The following is a 25,219-nucleotide window of genomic DNA, read 5'->3' as shown; positions in this document are numbered from 1 at the left end:
TCAGCAGGATAATGCACGACCGCATGTTGCAGGTCCTGTATGGGCCTTTCTGGATGCAGAAAATGTTCGACTGCTGCCAGCACATTCTCCAGATGTCTCAGCAATTGAAAACGTCTGGTCAATGGTGGCCGAGCAACTGGCTCGTCACAATACACCAGTCTCTACTCTTGATGAACTGTGCTATCGTGTTGAAGCTGCATGGGCAACTGTATCTGTACACGCCATCCTAGCTCTGTTTGACTCAGTGCCCAGGCGTATGAAGGCCGTTATTACGGCCAGAGGTGGTTGTTCTGGGTACTGATTTCTCAAGATCTATGCACCCAAATTGCGTGAAAATGAAATCACATGTCAGTTCTAGTATTAATATATTTGTCCAATGAATACCCGTTAATCATCTGTATTCCTTCTTGGTGTAGAAAATTTAATGACCGGTAGTGTAGTAAGGCCCGAGTCGTCGTATTCGAGCACCCAATCCGGTAACGTCTCTGCTGCACTTGTACGGCCGTGCTACCACTGGATCGAAAGCCCCCCGGGCGGTGATGGTTCGGGTATCACCACGCTGTGACTTGGTAGTGGCAGCTGCAGACTGCACCAGACGTACCACTAGCCTCTCCTGGTTGCTTCCATGTGTCGTCAACTAACGAAAAACTTACAGAACCGTCAGTGTATTGTGCTTAAGACAATTTCGACTATTTGTCTACACGTAGACTTAACTATATTCTACATGCATATGGTTATAACAAGCTACTCTGACTCCGGTAGAAGTGCTATACTGCAACAGGGCGACAGATGTCCTCCACAATACCGTAATGCTACAGTCGGTCGCGATTTGTTACTCGATCACACAGATCTCGGAATCTACCATTAAATTATCCCATTACGTTATTATTCACCGCCATTCTGTTGTTGCGGAATATGTTACACCACCATCAATTTATAAACAGTGCACCTGAGACTCACATACTATTCTCTTAAAACGACACTATAACCCTACAGTAACGGAACTAGCCCGCTTTGGTAGTTGTATAAAGTCTGTTCTAAGTAAAGGCAAATGTTCGCTTGGAGATAACGTGTCGCATATAGAGCGACAACTAGCATTATACTATACGGTAAGACAGTTGTGGTTGACTGTTTAATGTGGGTCGCCATCAACTGTGCAATAAAACTTTATTAAATAATACAAATGTCAAATCACAAGTCCAGGAGAGGGAAACGTTATTTGTAATCAACTTAAAGATTTTATAATTTGACCAGACACGTGACTGCACATGGTATCGTCTAACTGAAGACCATTACAGATTGGAGTGTGTTTGATCCCTGCGCAACACTGTTTAGGTACGTACATATCCAACAATTATGTTGTGGAATGTAATTACATCACTTGTTAGTAAGCGATGTCAGGCCGTGATGTTAAGCGTATATTCCACTCAATTGGTAGAGTCTGTAAGGCCGTTTCCGGTTATGACCCACTAAATTTTAGACCAAGATGGGCAAGTTAGATATATCTAAACATCACTGTGTTATAGAGAACAGCATGACTTTAAATACTCGTTGTGGCATTTGTTTAGCACTTTTAGCAACGGAGGCTGATGACACAAAGCTAGGCGTCAGGCATATTTCTGGTGGTCCATTATGCTTGCGAGGCGTGCGAATCCGGATTTTCTTAGGATTTTGCCTATATTGAGATAAACATGTAATTTAATGAATTATGCAGGCAATTCAGATGCGGCAATACTTAATTTGTGTTTCCAAAATGTGAGACGTTTCATAGTGGTAAGTAGTTTTTCCGACATACTGATTCTAACGTCTTTGGGAAAGTCGTATCTCTGTCACTATTACCGTCCTTGGTCGTGTTTGGTCGAAGCGCTTCTGCAATTTAAGTGATGTTTGGTAATAAAAACACCTAATTCGTTCCTTCATTAATAAGGCAACTGTGTTATGTATTTATTTGTGGTGTAGTTGGTTAAAGGTTTTTATTTTTGGGAGTCATAGTTCGTATAAATTCAATTGTACAACTTTACACATTTTACATATTTAGGTACCACTACAACATGAACATTCCACTTCTCGCAGTGCAGGTGTATTTTTAGAATATTGTTAACAATGATATTGAACAAATCCAGCCAATAACGCTTTTAAAGATCCTTTTTGATTGCAAGCTATTGTTATACACATATCTTGCGGTAGGCCTGTAGCAGTAATTTTCTATCAATATAATGGATATATATTTATTACATATTTTTTTAAGTGTGTGACACGATGTATTATCTCTGTACCTCTTAAAACTGTGCTTGAGAACAATTTAAATGCGGGAATATATACTGTGAGGGCGTGTTGTGACTTACAGCATGAATAGGCCTAATTAGTTACATTCAGTTCGTTTATCTGCCTGCTTAGTGGTTTTTTTTTTTTTTTAATAGGTAACACATTTGTTTCTGCAGTCAGAAACCTGATGAGGTTACCTTCGCGACAAGGAACTGTTAGGTCCTCGTTCTCAAACGTCAACTGTCATTGGACGTTGAAATCTAGAATTGGGACACATACTTAAGACTTCTGGGCACTAATTTGGTGAATATGTGGAAAATAAATATTAAATAATATTTTAGAATTTTTTAACATCTTAGATGTGGAAAGTAGTTAATTTACGACTCTGCTGGGTCTTTTAAATGTGCAGGAATCTCTACTGGTGGCAGTACGAAATTGTGATTCACGGGTTGAACTTTGCTCGTCTTACAGTGCAGACATCTGCTGGCGACAGGAACAGTTATTTTCTGCAGTTCAGCCATGTGGCGGTGACACGAGCAAGCGGGATGCGAATCAGGACTTGATTTTTTTCGTGTTTTCATGGTTTGTGGGACTGAAAGTGAAACTCATTTTCAAACAATATGAATTCCTAATTCATTCTTTATATTTGGAAAGGGAATGTTGGTTTTTCGTTATTTGTAGAGAAATATGCTGTTCACACGTTTCAGTATCAATGATGAATGATATATACCTTCAAATGAAATCGGAGTAGAGAGCCAGTGAACAAATTTTTGGAAATCAGTAATGCAAATATAGTCGTGAAATGTTTTAATAGTTCAGATTTTCAGATTTGGCTGTCGAGCAGGAGCTCTGCGAGCACTGGGAACCTCCCTGTAGGTGCTGTTGTCATGCGGCCGGATGCGATGCTGGTGCTGCTGCCGCGTTATGCTGCTGTCAGGATTCCCACATGACTCGTAGGTCAGGGCCAAGGTTATCTGCTACTAGCAGCGCCAAACTGACGATTTCATCACTCCGTTTGGTCCACAATTACCGACTTTGAAAGCAAAACGATATGAATAATAACCTTTACCTCGTTCGCTTCGTCAAGCAGACACGCTTTGTAACTATAATTTTACTTTCCAGCCTGAACTTACTATTTCGTACTATTCGCTTTCTACTGCTGGTACGCCTTCGGACTACATGCGGACTCTAAGGGCGCCGGAACAGCTGTGTGCGCATCCACTTGTCGGAGGCCACGCGGAATGTACACCAGTCGTTGCTGGACCGGCTTTACGGGGCAGTACTAGCAACAACTCACGGCCCCACGCTGCACTGGCGTACATTTAGAACCGACCGGCCGTAATTGAGGACCATTGCTACGTAAGGGCAGCGGTAATGGCTGGCAGTGGCACACTATGTGTGGCCGCAAAGGACAGCGCCAGAGACCGGCAGGTGCGCCGCCGCCCACGCGTTCGCCTCGCGCTGGCCGCTGCAACATCCTCCGCCCCCGCCTATTTTAACAGCCTGTTTATTACTCGAATGTTGTGTTTGTTCAACTACTCCATCCTGTGATACTCGATCGCTTCCTGCACTGCCAATACGGATAACTGGCCTCAAAGATTGGCCGTGCATCGTGATAAGTTTCACGTAGTCGATGATACTGTATTGGCACATACGCGAGTCACTGTAAGAGACTGGTGCCGTGATCGTGGCAATTGCCACGCTCCTGCAGTGGCACCGTCCTGCCTGTACTATGGTAATGTGGTTGCCCTAAAGTTTCCGTTATCTGAAAGCAATGGAGCGCTGTCGTGAGTTGATGGCCAGGGACCGAGAAGATAGAGATTATTTAATTACGTAAATGAAGCGTTTGCACTGACGCGCGTTGACTGCTGCTGCTGAGTGCAACAAATAAGGCACACGCGCCGCGTCAGACGCCTATCTCTCACATGAGAGCCTACGGATTCACAAGGCCAAGACAATGAAATTCTTAACCATTCAAGTTGACAATAAGCTACAAATTATTGTACAGAATTAGTAACGGTAACAAACTTTAAAAAAATGTGTGTCCGTCGCGTGGTTTCTTATACCTTTCTCCACACTCCCTACAGCTGTAGATAAAGACTCAGTGAATAATGCTGGGGTTTTATCACCCTCTTCCTCTGGCATAAAAAATGTACTGGATGCATTCTTTTGTTTACGAAACACACCACCTTACAAAAATTACTTCGGTGCAGATAAAAAACTTACAGGTCCCAGCTTGTACACACAATCCGTGCCAAAGCGACTCCTCATACTTACGAAACTAGTCAGTGAACAAACTTATGAAATCTCAAACACAGAAATGATTAATAATCTATAGACAAAACTATCAAAAAGCAACGACTTACTATTCATGGATTGTATTGGGCAATGATACTTTATGCTGTTAACGTTCTTGTTGTCCCAGCTTTTCGTGTAGTTGACAGTTCTTTTCTATTCTCTGTTACTGCTTGTATTATTAATTCACAGACAGCCTGTGTGCTTGTTGGACAGAACTAAGTGTATATTTAGTAGACTACTATCGTTTAGTGCGCTGAGATTTCACGAGTGTTTCATTTGCAAATTTCCGCAATCATGATCAGCAAATTATGTTTTCCTTTTGTTTGTACTGTGTATAGTCCACGTTTCGCTTCTATATAACGCAACACTCCAACTACTAACTGTTCGGAACTATCAACAAGTTATAATCGGACTTTCCGTTATAAACAAAGAGAATGAGGAAGAGTAATGGTTAGGAAACTAAATTTAAAGAGTGAGAGTAATTTTCATAGAAGAGTCCTCGCACTTGGGCACGTAACTCTCATGAGAACGCACACCTGGCCGCACTGCGACAGCCTGTTAGTTGAAACTTCCTGGAAGCCTCTCAGTTGTTCTCTGGTGCGTCAGTATGTAGCATATCCACGTGGACGTAGTTGTGTACAGGTCACTTTTTTGGTATTTACGATGGTCTTTTTAAACGGACCATCTCATGAAAAGCTAGCTGGAAGAGGTCGAAACCAGACGTGTGACCCGAGGCCGAAAATTACAATAAAAGAAAATTCCTTTTCAAGAAAATTCCTTTTCAAGAAAGTCGCCAAGCTGCTCCTAAGGCACTGTGCCTAATCCGCGTAACTTGCAGAGAAGACACTCCCAACATATAAAATTACATTTCGTGTTGGCAAGTTTCTTTGTTCAAAACCACTTTCTTGCTACTTCCATTCTGCACCTCATGTCCTTTTCACTTCACTGCCGCCAATTATATTGTCGCTCAAATAACAGAACTCTTCTATTACTTTCGTAAAATAAAGAACGAACCGCCTGCAGTCACAGCTGTGATTTTACTTCAAAAGCCCGACGCATTTCGAGCCACAGGGGCTCTATTTCAGCTCCTCTGACTGGCTCCATCAATTTGTTTTCCAAATTTAGTTTAATTCTGGCCCTGCTACGATGACAATGGTGTATTACAAAGGGGCACTTCGAGAATATAAGATTCTAGTTTCCCGTAGTACGCGCATGCTTTACAAGTAAAGTGTGAGTAGACATGACTATGTACATATATACACTTTCGATTCTACAGCACTTTTGTAAACACAAGTCAACGAATTTCAAACGTAAGAGGCTGCATTTCTGTAAACACACAGGTGTTATATATATATATATATATATATATATATATATATATATATATATATATATATATATATATATATATATAACAGAATATTTTCACAATATTAATTATACATAGATATAATTTATAAAACAAATGTTTCTGAATGAGTCAAACGAAGCTGCACGTTACCAAATCGTTGTGCTATTAAGTATTTGTTTGTTAAGGAAAAAAAGCAAATTTTAAAATTACCAGAAGAACTGTGGTTGCTGAACTCTGTTCATCCAACATGTTTTCTGAAGATTTTTCTAGATTCAACCACTGAAAAATCTACAATAGCTAACCACATGCACCGTAACAAACATAAACTAAGTGACATTCACAATATCATAATCCACACACAATACCACCGTAAAAAACTTAACCCACTAGAGCAATTAGAAAAAAAGTGTTATACGAATGAAAATCTTCTGAAAATATGACGAATAAAAAAATAAAAAATAAAAAAAGGCCAGCAGCCACAGTTTCAGTCATTTTAAAAGTTTAATTTTTCGTAACGAAACAAATATTTAATATTGCAACCCTTTGATAACATACTGCCAAATGTAACAGTCACAATACATATATACACAGGGTGGTCCGTTGATAGTGACCGGGCCAAATATCTCACGAAATAAGTGTCAAACGAAAAAACTACAAAGAACGAAACTCGTCTAACTTGAAGGGGAAAACCAGATGGCGCTATGGTAGGCCTTCTCGATGGCCCTGCCATAGATGAAATTGATGTCAACACGCGTTTTTTTTTTTTTTTAAATAGGAGCCCACATTTTTATTAGATATTCTTGTAGTACGTAAAGAAATATGAATGTTTTAGTTGGACCAATTTTTTCGCTTTGTGGTAAATGGCTCTGTACTAGTCACAAACATATGGCTCACAATTTTAGACGAACAGTTGGTAACAGGTAGGTTTTTTAAATTAAAATACGGAACGTAGGTACGTTTGAACATTTTATTTCGGTTGTTCCAATGTGATACATGTACTTTTGTGAACGTATCATTTCTGAGAACGCATGCTGTTACAGTGTGATCACCTCTAAATACCACATTAATGCAATAAGTGCTCAAAATGATGTCTGTCAACCTCAATGCATTTGGCAATACGTGTAACGACATTCCTCTCAACAGCGAGTAGTTCGCCTTCCGTAATGTTCGCAAATGCATTGACAATGCGCTGACGCATGTTATCAGGCGTTGTCGGTGGATCACGATAGCAAATATCCTTCAACTTTCCCCACAGAAAGAAATCCGGGGACGTCAGATCCGGTGAACGTGCGGGCCATGGGGTATACGATGTCCGAATTTGGGAGCATTTCCTGGGATTCCTTCCAGTGGCCGATTGTTCAGGCTCCACTTTGACGCAGGCCATACTCAAGTTCTTGGAAGATAAAAAAATTCTATTGTGTAATATGAGAGAGCAAGGATACGACAATGGAGCAAACATCAAAGGAAAGGAAAGAATTTCAGATATGAACAAGAGAGCATTTTATATACCGTGTAGCAGTCATTCATTAAATCTTGTTGTAAACGATGCTCCTATGTCTTCTAAATATGCTGTTTCCATGTTTTCGACAAGCTTATATGACTTCTTCTCGTCCTCCATATGATGTTGGGATGTCTTGAAGAAGTATCTGCCTAACATATTGCTGAAGCCATTAAATGATACAAGATGGGAAAGTCACATCGATGCACTTACTCCCCTGAGGTTTCAAATTGGAGGCGTTTATGATGCACTGGTCCAGATAGCAGAAGAATTTGATGGCATGACCGCTGACGAAGCAACATCACTTGTGAGTCAAATAAAAAATCACACCTTTCTCACTCCTCTGGTAATCTGGTACGACGTTCTGCTTCACATTAGTGTAGTCAGTAAGACCCTCCAGACCATTGACATAAATGTTTCTGAGGCCGTGGAAGCGCTTGAAAAAATGAAAGCATATTTTGAGACCTGCAGAACAGATGAAAAGTTTGTGTCTTTCTTGATGGATTCCAAAGAACTGGCTACAGAATTAGAGCTAGAAGATCTAACGTTACCACGGATAAGCGTTTCCCGGCGACGAGGTAAGAAGCCGATACACTTTACCTATCAAGGAAGGGATGAGACAATAGATGACCCAACAAAACGTTACAAGATTGAATTCTACTATTATCTTTTAAATATAGTAACCACATCTTTGGATGAGAAATTCAATCAACTGAAATCTCATTGTGACTATTTTGATTTTCTCTATGACATCGGTGACCTGAAGAATGCACTTTCTGACAGCCTGGCCACAAAGTGTAGAAACCTCGCAGCAATTTTGCAAGATCATGAATCAAGTGACATTGATGCACTGGAGTTGAGGGAAGAACTATAAGTGCTTTCAACATTGTTGAAACCTGGAATAGGTCCAAAAGAGACTCTGAAGTTTATAGGAAGACATAATTTTTGCCCTAATGTTATCATTGCTCTGAGAATTCTCCTAACACTCCCAGTGAGAGTTGCGAGTGGAGAGAGGAGTTTCTTCAAACTGAAACTGATAAAGACATATATTTGATCAATGATAGCCAAACTCATTTGAATGATCTTGCAACAGTATCGATTGAGCACGAACTTGCAGCGGACTTAAATTACACAGATCGTGTGAAAGACTTTGCACAAGCAACAGCCAGGAAGGTTCGATTTGCCTAGGATTTTTTTGAATTTTTATATTATGATCAGCGTCTTGGTCATTTACTGTGTTCTTTCTTATTTTGTTCAACATTAAATAGTTATTGTAAATATTATTATTCAAACCAAATTATCGTTAAATTGTAAATATATTTTGTTTTCCGTTGAATACATAATCTGTTAACAACCATTGAAAAATTGTTTATTTACGTTAGCTGTAAGTTCCCGACCCTAACCTCACCTGCAAGTCACAGATGAAAATTAATCAGTAGTACAGCAGATACAAGAATATGACGGCAAACATCTAGTGTCTGATGTAAAGGAAGACCTTGAACTCCCTAAGGATGCGTTTAGAAGGCTGTAACTGACAAAAATAAAAAGGCAGTGAAGGATTTTGCTATGTGGCTGTTCGGAACTGCTCTTCTGTCCACGTAATTTACCCTGGAAGAAACACACTCTCTCTCTCTCTCTCCATCTTCAGGCTACGAGTGGCCTACCGGGACCATCCGACCGCCGTGTCGTCCTCACAGGAGTATGCGGATAGGAGAGGCGTGGAGTCAGCACACCGCTCTCCCTGCCGTTATTCTTGACCAAAGCCGTTACTATTCGGTCGAAGGAACACACATCAAGGATTTACTGAAGGATTAATTTGGGGAGTTGGGGAACGATGATTAGGAATCTCAGGCTGCAGAAGAAGAAAATGTGCATGCCACCAGTTGAAGGTGCTAAATGTGTGCTACTGCTAAAGACTGAACATGATTCCTCATTCTTTGAATGCTGTACTTTGTCACCTTATTTATGTCATTTCATTGTAGCCTTTTTGTTACTGTTTTGTGGAATAAAAAACCAAAAAGCGGTCTAAGGCGCTGCAATCATTGACTGTGTGGGTGGTCCCGGCGGAGGTTCGAGTCCTCCCTCGGTCGTGGGTGTGTGTGTTTGTCCTTAGGATAATTTAGGTTAAGTAGTGTGTAAGGTTAGGGACTGATGACCTTAGCAGTTCAGTCCCATTACATTTCACACACATTTGAACATTTTTGTAAATTGACAAGGCTTATTAAAATTAGCTAGATTTCTCCAATCAGGTTTGACTCCATTTTTGAGCTGAGGCCCAGCTACTGTTTTGTTCAAATCTGTAGAGACTGTCACCAATCAGTCACAATTTTTGTTTTAATATTCCAGATCTACATAGATTTCAGGCACAGTGTGGCTATTCTCAATGCTTTTAGTTATGTATACATCTATACCGTCATGCTGAACGTAACTGTTAACATGACGGTTTACATGTAAGCACATATTAAAAGCTTTGAGACTGGCCACTCAGTGGCGGAAACCTATCTAGAGCTGAAAAGAAAAAAAAAAGCTGCGATTGATTGTCGACATTTCCTACAGATTTGTTTAAATAAAATGCCACAAATGTTTACTAAAAAACAACGGGGTGTGTGTGTGTGGGGGGGGGGGGGGGGGGTGCAATTTAGTAGCTCGCATGGGGCGGCATTTGGGTTTGCGCCAGCCCTGGGTCCTTTATAAATTGCTTCACACGTTTCAGGTATTGCTTCAGTTAATGTGCACTGTGGCATTCGAGTACTGTACTGTAAGCTAGAGTAACTCTCTCCTGTAACGAGAAATCTGAGTGTTACTGTGAGCCCTGTATTCTGCAGATATAGCAGTTCTTAAGTGAGTATTGTGCTTTGTGATATGACGAGAGACATCACTGAGCAAATACTGAAAACTCATCCACTTTTAAGTAATTTATGTACGACTAAGTCCTAGATTATAGGTTCAAGTAAAAAATTTTGTTGAATGCTTTTATCGTCTCTTGGCTTCCCCCAAATACGTTTCTTTTTTTCCCCGCTTCTCTTCGAAATGGTACATGCAATTGCTGCCCATAATAACAAGTTGTTGTTGTCAGCCATCTTGAACTTCGACGAAAAATGTGATGACAATGTCATACCCCTTTTTAGCGCCAGGCCAAATATCTTTGTCAAACAAATTTGACGAATATTTGATCATATCTTTGTAAAAGAAATATGATAGTGTAATACCGACCTCACAGTGATAAAAGCCCACTTCAAAATTTGGTTGGACACCCCCGATGTTGACAAAGGAACTGAAGATGAGCCACTGGGGCGCGAGGTGCTTCGTGCATTTGGGTGTAGCTGAAGTAGACTGTTGTTTATTTTACGAAAACAACACAGACACAGAAGAAACAATGACAGCAATGGAGAACATTAAAACTCTTACTAATACTGATCTCTCACTTTCTAATCTAGTTTCCTCAGCTCCACTTCTTTTCATTCGGTACTCTTCCGCTATCCATTCTGCAAAATTATATTTCAAGTATTTGGCTTTTCTGACAGTTTTTTACAGTTGATCATTTAAGAATGTGACGAGCACTCTCACATGGCAGAAACCACATGTAGAATATCGGCAGTGTAGTTTTCCACAAAAAAGGTTGGAGCGTCGAGGAACTTATCTGCAAGACACGTGGTAATCTGTGTGTTGTTCCCGTTGCATTATTAGTCAGACGGAGCGGTCGGTAGCGACAGCAGCTCGGTCCATTTAGCGATAGTCTGTGGCGGGATGGGAGTGTAGTGATTACCCAGGCTTCCCACGTTCCACTGAACACGAGACGCTGCGAACGAGGACGTGACGGTTAGCATTCGACTCGCCGAAACGTCATTCACAAACTTATTTCCATCGACGCATCGTGGAAAGTGTACAAGCAACTCCCAACTCAGTTTGTTCTGGAAACGTGTGTGTGTGTGTGTGTGTGTGTGTGTGTGTGTGTGTGTGTGTGTGTGTGTGAGAGAGAGAGAGAGAGAGAGAGAGAGAGAGAGAGAGATACTCTCAACACTTTCACCTGGTTTCTGATCACACCTACTTGAACAGTTCCCGCCTTTTGTTGTGAGCAGAGCGTCGCAGGAGGGCGTGGTCAGCTGTTAGGCGCAGCAGACTGAGCTAGGCGCCAGCACCGGCTATCATACTTCAGTTCTTGCACCTGCCTCTTTTCGGCAGACTCACGGCCGGTTAGAGCTACTGTTCGAGGCGGTGAAGATGTTTGTACGCCCCACATCGGTTAGACTAGAAGCGTGGATGCGTAACCAGAAAGATCTTAGAAGTTTCGAAATCAGTCTGTGAATGTGCTTTTAGTAGTTCAAACAAAAAAGTGAAATTGTAAATTTATGGGCAGCTAACAGATACAGTTGCAATCTTACGGTGAGAGTAAATGCGCTGTTATGGGAGGAAATCACGTTAGACCCAAACGGCGTGCACATCAACGGAGTGATGGACTTTGAGGATTACCTCATTAGAACAAACACAGCATACAAAACAAAAACAGTATGCAGTAGGGAATTAGCTGAAGTCGTCTTCGTGCAAATATGCTGACATTCACCTGAACGTGATTTACAAAGACCCGAATATGATCAGACTGTTTTTTTACACTAATAGAAGGTAGAAGTATCACAAGCATTGTTCAACTTTCTCAAAGTGGTAAGGAAGCGGTAGTATTCGCGTGGCCAAAAACCTGTAAGCTGTTTAGTAGCTCTAGGATAGGCGAGGTCCGAGGTAACTAAAGGACAGGCTGAAGACTCTGTAACATATTTCGGGCCATCTCTTGGTAGTGGTTTCGGTGGGACACAATTCCCTGCTTCCACTGTTCGTCCTTCTGTTTCCTTCAACTTTACTTTATGGCATATTACAAAAAGTATAAACTACTACTTAAGCACAAATCTGCTAACACTTACAATAGTTCCTATACTTAAATGTGCAATCTATTTTTTCTAGCTTTTTCAAGTGTCATATACTGTACTTTGGTTTAAAAACTAAGGAAGGAAATATACATGCGCAGAATTTAATACTGCGGAAATAAATCAGTGTTGGACATTAGACGACTGATCACGGGTAACTGACATCAAATACAATAAAAAAATCCTAACCAAAGATTGTTTCAATTATGCTACGAAATCACACTTAAATCCAGGTGCAAATGACACCAACGTCGTCAGCACCTAACTAAACTCGCGTGCTTTCAGTGTGTCGAAGTTCTTTTCTGGTGTTCATTCTTTATGCTGATTATTATTAGCGTTTAAATTTATGTATTTAACTGTGATATACACATTCAACAGATATAAATTGCTACATTTATCGGCTTTGTTTTATTTTCCGACTACCTTATGAAATCACTATATCCACTGTTTAGATGAAACAATGTAATCACCAAGTAAAAAATATATTCAGACGAAAATTTCTTTAATGTAACTTGAAGTAGGAACCGATTAGAGAGCAACTTTACGACAGTATGTTGGTTATGAGACACTGAGTTACAAAGATACTAAACCAGACGGTGAGCTACGGGTCCTCTTCTCTGAATACAGAGCAAAACTCAAACGAGGAACTGGAGCTCTGACAGGCTCTCCGAGACCGATGGATCACAAACGACTCAAAATAGAACAGCACAAAACACTCGCCGATAAAGCGGTTTCGCATATGCAAAGCCCCACTTACGTCGCAACACTTCAGTACTAATCTGTCCGAGAGTCTCGTGGATACTTTTAATGTTGTATTATACGGAGTGACGGTCCATATTCCTTACACAGAAACGTACAACCATCACTGAAAAGTGCCTCAAAAAGAAAATTCTAGCATTCGCGCCAAGCATCCTAAAATTTCTGCCAAAACTCATCCAGCCAGTATAGCGACAGCTACGTACCACTCTTGTCTGCTTCCTATACGGTCGCGCACGTGGTTACACCGGGATAATTCTAGACTTGGTAAAAGGCGTCACGTTAGAAATACAGTCAAAATACTCGGTATCTGCTCAACAGCCTTGTTGGTGAGAGCAGTATCAGTGCGATACACACAAGTGGAAAAAACGTTACACGTTATTAATACATAATTAACAGTCACTCGACATAGCTTCCGCCCCTACAACTATTGTCTGATCCAATAAATCATTCTACAAGTACTTGTTCTACATTAATGTCGGTGTGTATCGATTGCCTACCTTAAACGAAGATTCTGTTGAACAGCAAACGCGGTAGAATGTTTGGTCCATATGTAACTGCAAGTGCTGTTCAGTTTTGTTGTGACACCGAGTGCACGTCATACAGTCCCCTTACCCGCATTATTAATATCACTGTTCATTCTTAATAAATTCGATAACAATGTCAACAGTAACTTACCACAGTATAGCAACAAAGTCGCATATGCGAATTCTGTCTTACACAGTGTCACAGTCCACGCGTTAAAATCACATAAAACTTCGCCTGGGTATCGGAGCTTGTTTCTCTTCAATGTACTTACCGAAGATACAAGTTTAAAATTATACAAAACATACAGAAAACACATCACCTTTTCTCTTCTGACACGATTCTTCGAATATCTGTGCTAACTTAGTACATATAAGCCACATTTAACAAAGTGAACTGATTTTATTTGAAATCACTGGTTCGAACACAAGCGCACAGTTAACGCAATATTCTGAGATTACTCTTCAGCTTAGAGCAACTACAGCACGGCAATGATCACCAATATAAGCATCCTAAACGTAATAACAGCAACAGCCAAAACGTGGCTGCGTTTCACAGAAAAAAATAACATACCCACCATAATTTCTTACAGACGTACAGAGAGTTGTGGAAGCGAAGGAAAAAAATAAAACACTCTTTCACAAGGAACAAAGTGTATTTAACACTGCTAGAAAAAAATAGTACAGCTTTTACAGTCTCTAGTGAAAGAACACACAAATCCAATCCCAAATGTGCACACACATACAAGTTGCGTTATGAAGGAAACAACACATGAAATGCACAAGTGTGAATACAAGCAAAGATGTGAGAAAAAGGCGCCTCAAAATATAGTCGCTATTGGTCATCAGAGATCGTCACGCAACCGTTACATTACATTTAATGTCGTTAAGAGCGGGACACAGCGCAGCCCGAGTGATGAGCGCTAGCAAGAGTTTGTGCGCGAGAATCCGCAGACAAATATGTTGTCCAGCGACTGCCGCGGCTATGTCGCAACGTTCTTTCACGGTTCACTTACACAATGAAGATGGTGCGGTCGAAAGGCACATTTTCACGGAAAACGTTAGCGGATATTTCGGGGTCATCTGACGAACAAATGAGCTCTAAATTAACTAACTAATGAAACGATTTTACCATATATGGTGTTCTCAGGGGATATAACTTAAAACAGTGAACCGTGCGTGTCAGAAAGGTAATTGGGTAGAGTTAATGTAGATACCGCGCGCAAGCTATTACACACGTACTGGAGGCTGCAATGAATCCAACTCTTAAATGGTGATCGCTCAATAAAATCACAGTAACACAAATACAATTACACCATGAGTTTAGAGCGAATTGTATGTTAATTGTTGTTTTATATCTTAAATGGAAAACCCAGAAAGAAAAATGGGAAGGCAGAGAACTTATAAAGTAATTTGTGGAAATGCTCGGTATCTAACGAGATACGGAAGGATGAAAGAAGTGTGATAATTTGCATTGAGACTGGCCAACACCGAAGCTAGCGAGAACGACGATATACCGATATTAAATGTGCAATAAATATATCGAAACGTTGTGTGGTTTCAAGCAAGGCACATTGTCAATGAGAAAAATTAAGTTTGAGCTCCGCTGTGGTGAGGTGACGACTACACTGAATGCGTTATTATTGAGAGATGTGATCGAGGAAGCACAGACGTGGACTTTCAGTCAGGTACAGATTGTCATCTGTCACAAGCAGGTACACTCATTTCTGCAGATGAGTCGAATACGAATACTTGTGAAAGAAGAACGATACGAGGGTGAGAAAGCAAGAGCCGCAGCACTGACCAGCACAGCTGACACTGTGCCAACTAGCCGCCGGCGTTCCGCCTGACGTGGCGACTGCGCCACTACTGTAAACACACGTGGCCCCGGTAGTGTCAGAGGGGAGCACGTCTGCACGCCGGGGTCGGCAACTTGGCGGCCTCCCCGTCTAAACTACAAAGCGCAAGAGGTCCCCATTCTCCCACGCCCATAATGGAATCACTACTGTCGCTACTAACCTATTGAAGCTCCACCTGGTCTCAGACAGGCGCGCACGCACTCGATAGATGGGTAGGCAGAGAGAGAGAGAGAGAGAGAGAGAGAGAGAGAGAGAGAGAGAGAGAGAGAGAGAGAGAGAGCGAGGTGATCTTGTCATCAAGTAACTCAAAAACACAATACTGTTATGTCCTCGAACAAGTTAACATCATACTCAGAACATGAACGCAGCGAAATACTGCGTTGTCTCACACTTTGGGATCCGTTGTTATCCGATTTGAAAATGACACCGTAAATTACAATTATTAACTCGAGACCCCGAGGTGTTCTCCAAAGATCATTGATTGTGCCAACATTAAACCTGTAGGAAGTGTACGACGAGTAACATCCACGGGGAATTCGGGTTACGCGCCAGAGGCTGACTTACGTCGTAACCCTGCGGTTCGACGATAATTCTGTCAGTAGCGACTTTCCGCGAATGTACCGCAGCCAGACTGGAAGTATGAAACCACCAGTACCTACGTACCTTCGAAATACTGCTCCGAACGAGAAACATTTGCACGTAGGTAAATGTTTTGCAAGCCGAAACGCGTTCTGTCACCGACTACGGTTTCTACGGCGTGCTAGGAAGAACGGATGAGCCACTACCGAGTTGCGAGTGACGGCGACCGAAAGCAGTGCGAGCAGGAGACGAGTAGGTGAGGTTGTGAAGTGCCTAGCGGTGTTCACACGCTACTCCTCGGCTCGTATGCTGAGCTGCAGCACCTCGTCGCCGAGCGCCGCTGCGCCGTGCTCGTCCGCCTGGCCGCTCCGCCACAGGCCGCCGCCTCCCGGCCGGCTCGCGGGCCACGCCGCCTCGGTCCGGACGCGGGCATCGCTCGCAGCCTGCCGGCCCGGCGGCGAGCTCGAGTAGAACCTGATCTCGAGGTCGCGGTGGCCGTTGGGGGAGGTGACTATCTCGGTGGACACCTGCAGCCCCTGCGAGGCGACGGTGACGGCCGCAGTGTGCGCGCGGCCGCCAGGGTCAGCGGCGAGCGACGGCGGCGATGACGACGAAGAAGAAGACGAGGAGAAGGAAGAGGATGAGGAAGAGGAGCAGCCGCTCCAGCTGCGGCGTAGCGCGCTGCCGCTGCCGCCGTCGGCGGGCGAGTCTTCGGCGTCGCCGGACAGCGAGAAGGGCGACGCGGACGTAGGCAGGTCGTCGCTGAAGAAGCCGTCGTCGGTGTCGGCGGCGTGGCCGGCGGGCGGCGCGCTCAGGAACAGGGGGATGCTGGCGAACGGGGACTCGTCCGGGGCGGGCGCGGTCAGCACCGGCGAGTAGCAGTGCCGGTGCACGTCCCAAATGTGGCCGCGAGGGTCGCAGTAGCGGCACTGGCACACGGACGGCGACGGGGACGCCGAGGGGGCAGGCGGCCGCAGCTGCAGCTGGGGGGCGGCCTCGCCGTCCCCGCTGCGCGCCGCCTGGGCCTGCAGCTGCAGCTGCGGCCTCGGCTTGCTCCTGGGGGGCTCGCTGCGCTTAGGCTCGGCGGCCCGGCGCGTGCTTGCCGTGGCGGTGGCGGTGGCGGCGGCTGGGGGCGGCCGCGCGCCGTCATACAGCTCGAAGCAGAGCGGCACGTACGGCCGCAGCGTGACGATGCTGGAGCCCTCCGGGGCGGCCGCCTCCGGCGAGGGCGGCGCGGCCGGCTGGGAGGCGGCGGGCGCCGGCGGCGGCTTCCGATCCTTCTTGCGCCGCTTGCGGGGCTTGATGATGCGCGGCAGGCTGTTCTCGGACGGGCCCGAGCTCTCATCGCTGGCCGTGTTGAGCGAGTCGCTGCTGGTGGCTCTTCCGCCGCCTGCGCCTCCGGCCGCGGCGGCCTCCGTGGCGCCTTCGGCGGCGCGCGCCACGGCCGGCGCCAGCGCGGGCGCGCGCCTGCGGGCCGCGGTCTGCGGCTGCGCCGCCCCCTGCCCCCGCTGCTGCGGCTGCTGCTGCTGCCGCTGGCCCTGCCCCTGGCCCTGCTTGCGGGCGCCGTAGCGGCCTGCCAGGATGAGCGGAGCGCCCTGCGTGTGCATGGCGAGTCGCGAGAAGGCGCCGGGCCGCGCCGCCAGCGAGATGAGTGGCAGCCCGCAGAGCGGCGCCGGCGCCGGCCCCGCCACCAGCGCCGCGCCGCCCTCGGCCGCCGCCGCCCCCCTGCAGCCGCCGCCCGTCTTACGCAGCGCCGGCGCCGAGATGAGGCAGCTGCCGATGTAGCGCTTCAGCTCCAGACCGCCCTGCGAGGCGGGGCTCATCGTGGGCTCCGCCGCTCGCCAGCCCGCCCCGGACTTCACCCCATCGTGAGGCGACAGCGCGCCGACCTCGCGTATCTCTGTCCACCAGCTTTGCGCGATCTCTCTGTGCTGTCTGTGTCGCGTTCTGTCTCTCGTCCTCGCTTCGACGCGTACGGTGAGGCGTCCCGGCGAACACTGACTGAGCCGACTGCTGCGCCCAGCTGCTGCTAACCCACATCGCCGCAGCGCTCCTGGTGGCAGCGCGCTCAACTACGGCGCCGCTGCGTCTCTCTCTCTCTCTCTTCCCCGCCGTGAAAACGAGGCTACGTCACTCTCGTGAAGGATTTAGGTGCACTTCTTCGGTTTTCACCTTCGGCACCTACTTCTGCTCTGCTCTCGTCGTGGAAGTAGGTCCTCACCGACCCACCGGAGAAACTAGCCCGCACTTTTAGCGTGACACACAAACGTCGTCGCGAAAGTGCCGATACGCCCTTTTACTCTGACGCCTTTCTTATCCGTTCGTGACGTCCTGCCCGTACGCGAGGCGGACCGGCTCGAGAACTGCGGCGTAATAAACTAAACAGATTATTTCGCCTGCTTGCTCCTAGTTCAATCGACGCTCTACATCGACGCAGAAACTTCAGGTTACAGCCAAAACGGCATTTATGTCCGCTCCCTCATCAGCTCACTCCATTTATTACAGCTCTCTCTCCGAAACAAGATAACGTAACTAGAAAAGTGTTACGAAAAGCGAGCAACTTGCAACTAAACAGCGCTTGCTGATAATACTACGCGCGATCCTTTCCATAAACAAATTTAATACCGTGTAATGTGTGCAAAAAGGGGACACCAGATGTTACTTCAATTCTGTATCCATCCCAGGAGTGGAGAAAGATACCACCTCTTCCAGTACACAACTTGTACAATCACAATAATAAAATCATAACAGTTCTGCTTACTGCGGGTAATAGTTTAGAAAGGAAACGTGGTAGGGGATACTGCTTGTAGTAGCGGCCTCCATTCGCTCTACAATTTGCTACATAATCGGTGGCTAAGAAGTTGTACAATGTATATTATCTTCTAACACGTTGTACAATATATATTATCTTCTCAAACGATTTCCTGTCATTTCTAAATTTACATCTATAGTTTGGCAATCAGTAGGGAGTGAGTGAAAGCAAACACTTTTTATTGTCCATTCACGGACGCAGCATGCGAATAAAGAATGCTTACTCGATTGTGCGCGAGCTGGTCGGTCGGATGGTTCATTTGCGAGAGGGGACCAAACAGAGACGTCATCGGTCCTATAGGATTAGGGAACGAAATCGGCCTTCCCTTCGAAAGGAACCATCCCGGCATTTGCGTGAAGTGATTTAGGGAAACCACGGAAAAGCTAAGTCAGGATGGCGGGATGCGGGTTTGAGCGAGCTGCAATTTGCCGATTGTCATCTGTACGGTCGTTACTATATAGATACGTACTTGGCTGAGAGATACAATCAAGAAACGTCGTTCACTGAGCACATTCACTCGATATGTTGAATGTGTTTTTTGTGTGTCTGCCAATTAAAGTTTCTTCATCAGTCCCGTTGCACTACACACCCGTCAAATACATCTCTGACCATTAGAATCGCTAAATAAAACATGTTAGTTCATATTGATACTACTTGTACCACACACTTCACAAGTTGAAAAAACTCTGTATGCATTGTTGTTTTAGGCAAGCTATCATTTTCCAATTAATCGTTGTTCTACCTACAACAGAATCTGCGCGGTACTTCCATTTTATATGTTAACACAGCGTTGGTCCTAGATATTTGTACGACGCAAGTCAGGTTAGTTGTGACCTACCAATTCCCTACACAAAGGAGACGTGTTGAGTTTCGACACGTAAGCACAATTTTGCACGTCTTTACATTAAGACCAAACTGCCAGTGTTTGCAGCGGGCCGAAATTTTGTGGAGATGTAAGTGAATATGTGTGGAAATCTTAGCAGAAACGTAAGTGAAGCATCTCCGGAAACCGCGAGCCTGCCCGCTACCTCGTTGCTGTAAGTCACGAGACACCCCCTGTACGGGCGATAGGTGTGATCGCCCAGCCCCTCCACCCCTGCACTCGGCGGTCACGGACTTACTCCCACAGGGGATTGCACGCGACTCTTTCTGCAGTTAATTTCAAATTAAGAGTAGTACAGTTTGATCCTTTAGACTTACAAGTTTTTGGGTTTACAGCTTCACGTGATATACGTGATATACCTCGGAAACTAGCAATACGGTGATTTTCCGCTAGATAACAATGCTCCGACGACAGGCACCAACATAAATTCGCTTAGAACGACGAAGTATGTATTATGTTGGTTCTAATAAACTAAATAAATACATTTTTCGTATCATTAAATGCGAAATAACGTCCAAGTTAATTTTTGCACAAAAAGGTAAATTTACCGATAGGTCGCCTTGTGAGCTGCGGCACTGCATCTCTCACGTCCAACTACTAGTGCCACACCGGCCTGCACAGCACCGGGTCGCTGCCTTCAGCGCCGTGTGAGCACGCTACCAGGTGAGCCGTGTGGACACGCCTCCGAGCACAATACTCAGACTTATAACAAAAACATTCTCCTCCACCGGGACACGCGTGCACTCCGAAAACACGAATCACGAAAAAATACGCTAATCTGCTCACACACGGTAACATCAAAAATGGTTCAAATGGCTCTGAGCACAATGTGACTTGACATCTTAGGTCATCAGTCCCCTAGAAATTAGAACTGCTTAACATTACTAACGCAAGGACATGACACACATCCATGCCCGAGGCAGCATTCGAACCTGCGACCGTAGCGGCCGCGCGGTTCCAGACTGAAGCGGCTAGAACCGCTTGGACACACCAGTCGACCACGGTAACGTCGAATCTAAATCAAATTCCGTGCGCGGGCAGCATGACAACCGGTCTGAGGACAAGCAGCGGCCAGTGGCCAACACCTCTAAATGGAGAGCTGATCTCAACTAGGTGTGAGCCACACTTTGCAGTGTATACTTAACAGACTGACGTAACGATATACATTTGCGCCAAGCCAGTCTATCTGAATGAACATCACATTAATATTCGAGGAAATTATTTAGATAGCTGAGGATTTACGAGGCAAAGCATTGTTAATCTTTATTACCAAGAATACGAGTTGTGTAATTTCAGCATTAGGTCGTGTTTCTTAGAATTTTAAGAAAATATAACTCTGAATTTCCAGATTATAAAATGCAGCGTAAAATGCAGCGCAGAATTTTACTGAGTGAGCAATATTACGTAAAACTAGACAAGAACATGTATTCATTGGAACTGATGTAGATTCTACCACTTCAAACTGTTACGGCGGGAAGAGGTCTTTTTTCTAACATGCAGTCAGATGCACCTTTAGGGCCACAATTAGCCAGTTTAATTAATTACTCGTTACGTATGTTGGCGGATTTTCAGTACCCGTCCCCATTTGATGGACGCTTCACCTGAGTTAGAACATTTATTCGAGTGCTCAGAAGAAAGGCGAGTCTGGAACAGATAGACTCGGCATTCCAAATAATCGCACCGAATATGAGAAATGCCACAAGACATTTCTCTGGAGACTAGCCATGTGCGGAACTGAAACGCGAACGATAACCAGTTCAGACATGAAGATAACAGAAGCATTAGAAAGGTCACGGCGTAAAGTCAAGCGCCGCAACGTCAGTCGTGATGGCTGTGAAAAGACGTCGGCCAATCGCACGCCGACCTGCCCCTCTCCAGGACGAAAACGCGACAGCAGCGGCCCCTACGTGGAGAGGACATAAGCGCCGCTCCCAACTGGTCGCGGCCCAATTCGATAGCAGTTTCAAGTGTAGCTACTTGGACAGAAGCGTCAACTCTAGTTAATACGCGGGTAATCTCTACGTATCACCGACTTGGAATAGTATATACTGAAGAAGCTTGTTTATTTCGTATTTCCCCTTTGCTAGCGACTCTTTTGTGTAATTATCAAAGTTATGTACTGTTTCTCTTCATTTCGTAATAAAACTCATTAATACGATTTGTTTGAATCTTGTCTAGCGATCCGAGTAAGAAGGCTCTCTAAATAGCCCACATTTGACGACGAGCACGGAGACATAACAAGAAATATGTTGCTACAGAAGGGTGCTCAACATTAGATCGGTACTCGCTAATTGGGGGGAGGGGGGGGGGGGGAGTCGATTTTGATTTGAACGAGGAAAATAAGAAATTTATGGCACAAAGTGATGAAATAGGGGATCATATAAAGCGACAAATGTTGAGCCATCAAGGAATCGTAATTCTGTATGGGAAGACGTGCGGAGGAGGGACTGCAAGGTTTTAATGCAGTATGCAGGTTGTGGTAGTTATGCAGACACGAAATTAAATTAACTACTCACCCGAAATCGATGAAACTGACGTTACTTCTCGACGTAATCGCCCTGCAGACGTACACATTTTTCACAACGCTGACGCCATGATTCCATGGCAGCGGCGAAGGCTTCTTTAGGAGTCTGTTTTGACCTCTGGAAAATAGCTGAGGCAATAGCAGCACGGCTAGTGAATGTGCGGCCGCGCAGAGTGTCTTTCATTGTTGGAAAAAGCCAAAACTCACTAGGAGCAAGATCAGGTGAGTAGGGAGCATGAGGAACCACTTCAAAGTTGTTATCACGAAGAAACTGTTGCGTAACGTTAGCTCGATGTGCGGGTGCGTTGTCTTGGTGAAATAGCACACACGCAGCCCTTCCGGGACGTTTTTGTTGCAGTGCAGGAAGGAATTTATTCTTCATAACATTTTCGTAGGATGCACCTGTTACCGTAGTGCCCTTTGGAACGCAATGGGTAAGGATTACGCCCTCGCTGTCCCAGAACATGGACACCATCATTTTTTCAGCACTGGCGGTTATCCGAAATTTTTTTGGTGGCGGTGAATCTGTGTGCTTTCATTGAGCTGACTGGCGCTTTGTTTCTGGATTGAAAAATGCCATCCATGTCTCATCCATTGTTACAACCGACAAAAAGAAAGTCCCATTCTTGCTGTCGTTGCGCGTCAACATTGCTTGGCAACATGCCACACGGGCAGCCATGTGGTCGTCCGTCAGCGGAGGCCTTAGAACTTGAATGCACGTCGTACTTTGTCACTGTAAGGAGATTACCGAGAGAGAATAAAAATTTTCATGGAGAACAGAAAAACATATCAATCTGTTGCCTAGGATTTTCATATTGTCTTAAGTCTCCAGCATCGCTAAATGTTTAAAGCGACTGTCTCGACATCCACACTCAGAACCAATACAAACTGTGTAAATGACGAGTTTCAGACATCTGTTACTTTCATTTCTCTTCCCGAACAATGTTTGGGGCCCGAGTCCACATTTGACAGTGTTCGTGATAAAGATATGAGAACGTACATCTGCTTCGTGACCTCACATCGGAAGTACGTGTACCGTAATCGTCAGTGGAATGCGAATGTGAAAAAAAGGGTCTGCAGTAAAAATAAAGTCGAGAGCAGTCCCCAAAAAAGTAAAATATTTTTCTTTGTGTTCATGCTTTGTCTCAATGTGTTCTTTATTGCCCACCCCTTTTTCGTATGCGAATTATAGCGATGTTGGCGAGAGACGAAGAAGTTTCTTGTGTCTCAACACGTCGTTTTACACAACCATCCAAATGCGACACGTACGTCCTCCCTGCTGGTGCACCGCGCTCGTTCTCCAGAGAGCACTGGGCTGTGATGTACTCGCCGGCTCTCGTCGAGCAGCGCGGGTTGCCGGCCGGCCAGGGCGGCCGTCCTCACGGCCCAAGGCCCCGGCCGTAGATCAGCGGCGCTCTAGAAAACACTGCAGTCGCGCTCCCGCCAGGTTCTCGGCAGCGGCGCCGAGGCCGACCTGTACGGGTCTGAACTGCGGGTCGGCATCATCCTGTACAATAACACGCGCGGCGCACTGTACTGGCACAAGGAAGACAGTTTTGACTTGTCGACGGAGAGAGCGCCAAGACTGCTGCAGGGGTGTTCTAGTTCGCGTCAAACTGGAGAAACCCATCCACTTCGACGTCTGCCCGCGTAGTTTAGGTGAAGACCTATCTGAATTGGGCTTTAGAATATCAAGATTTCGTAGTCACTCCAGAAATTGCACCTCGTGCCGTTGTGGTTAAGTACTTACCAGGCGATTTCACAACACGCTCAGGTTAACTGTCAATGGCTGAATACGCATTTGCTACGTGAAAAAGAATTATGAGTGACATTAACTCTCCTGCCTATATTAAACACACTATTTCTCGCAGAACAAAGTCAATTTTTCTATTACATTGAGCAACTTACAACATGTTCAGCTTGCTGATAAGCCACATATTCGCCTCAAATAAATAAACCTCTATGTGAGTGCATGACTGTAGAAAAAGAAAAGAAAAAAAGGTTCGAATGCACCTGAACGTTATTGATAATGAAAGTGTCGATGATCGACATCGCTACTGCGGACGTCAGCAGAACCGACGAAAAAAAATTTGGAAAAAATGACATGTTACGAAGACCGCAAATTCCGACTTCCGGGGCCCTGAAAAACTAGACCTTTGTGGAAACTTGAAAATAACTGACATAATAAAAAATGAAATGCATCACAGGTATCTCTTTTGCTACTGATTTTATATTAGCACTGTGGAGTAAGAACAACCATTTTTCTTTTTTACAATAAGTGGTGAGACAGTTGGTGGTTATTTAGTAGTTAAAATATTATCCACGGAAACTCACGAGTCACGTCCCTAACGCAGCTGCCGCGATGTTTACAATATATTGCGGAAACAGAAAATGTGTTATAGGTTGACTCTTACACAGAAGATTACAACTACCAGCCACGTTTTACAATGCTATTTGTTTATTAAAACAGCGCCGTTACCGGTTTCGAACCGACAGGTTCATCTTCAGACGGCTAGTTCACGTTTTACGTTAGATTTTTCTTTTTGTTTCCCCACCTGACGAAATTTCCTTGTGGTGGTGGTGCTTTACAGCCAAAACAAGATGTGAGACAACGTCTGTTTAGCTATAACTGTGCCTCACAACGATTTTAAGTGATGTAAACAAACTGTTGTTATTAAAGGGAAGATGTTTGCGATACTTACGATGAAGAATCCGCGCCATTATGTTCCAGTGCAGGTTGCTCATCACCCTGAAGCAGTGAAAACTGTATAATGCACTCTTTGTGTACATACATGCACATAATGCAAGGCACTACTCACACACTAAGAAGTTTTCGCAGGTAGCAAGAGCTCCAGGCTCGAATCCTGGTCTGGAACACATATCGATTGCCACTCTACATTACTATTATTCGGCCTTGTCGCAGTGGTAACGCCGGTTCCTGTCGGATCACCGAA

At 44.8% G+C, this 25,219-nt stretch overlaps 2 protein-coding genes across 6 annotated transcripts in view; both read right to left on the bottom strand.

The window, feature by feature from the left end:
- LOC126279128 (CCR4-NOT transcription complex subunit 6-like) overlaps positions 1 to 25,219 on the bottom strand; it is an 811,221-nt gene that overhangs the window by 648,342 nt on the left and 137,660 nt on the right. The gene's annotated exons all lie outside the window — the stretch shown is intronic.
- LOC126279129 (trinucleotide repeat-containing gene 18 protein-like) lies at positions 14,246 to 18,039 on the bottom strand. The gene has a single exon (XM_049979623.1). It carries the CDS (start codon positions 17,867 to 17,869, stop codon positions 16,337 to 16,339), a length of 1,533 nt encoding a protein of 510 aa, XP_049835580.1. The 5' UTR covers positions 17,870 to 18,039; the 3' UTR covers positions 14,246 to 16,336.

Source organism: Schistocerca gregaria, chromosome 6 (genome assembly GCF_023897955.1).
Source record: "Schistocerca gregaria isolate iqSchGreg1 chromosome 6, iqSchGreg1.2, whole genome shotgun sequence".
Lineage (NCBI taxonomy): Eukaryota > Metazoa > Arthropoda > Insecta > Orthoptera > Acrididae > Schistocerca > Schistocerca gregaria.
The sequence above is the reverse complement of the archived record's forward strand: the minus strand, read 5'-3'. Positions and strand labels throughout refer to the sequence as shown.

Coding starts and splice junctions, on each gene's coding strand:
- LOC126279129 (XM_049979623.1), bottom strand. CDS start 17,869: ATGAGCCCCGCCTCGCAGGGCGGTCTGGAGCTGAAGCGCTACATCGGC.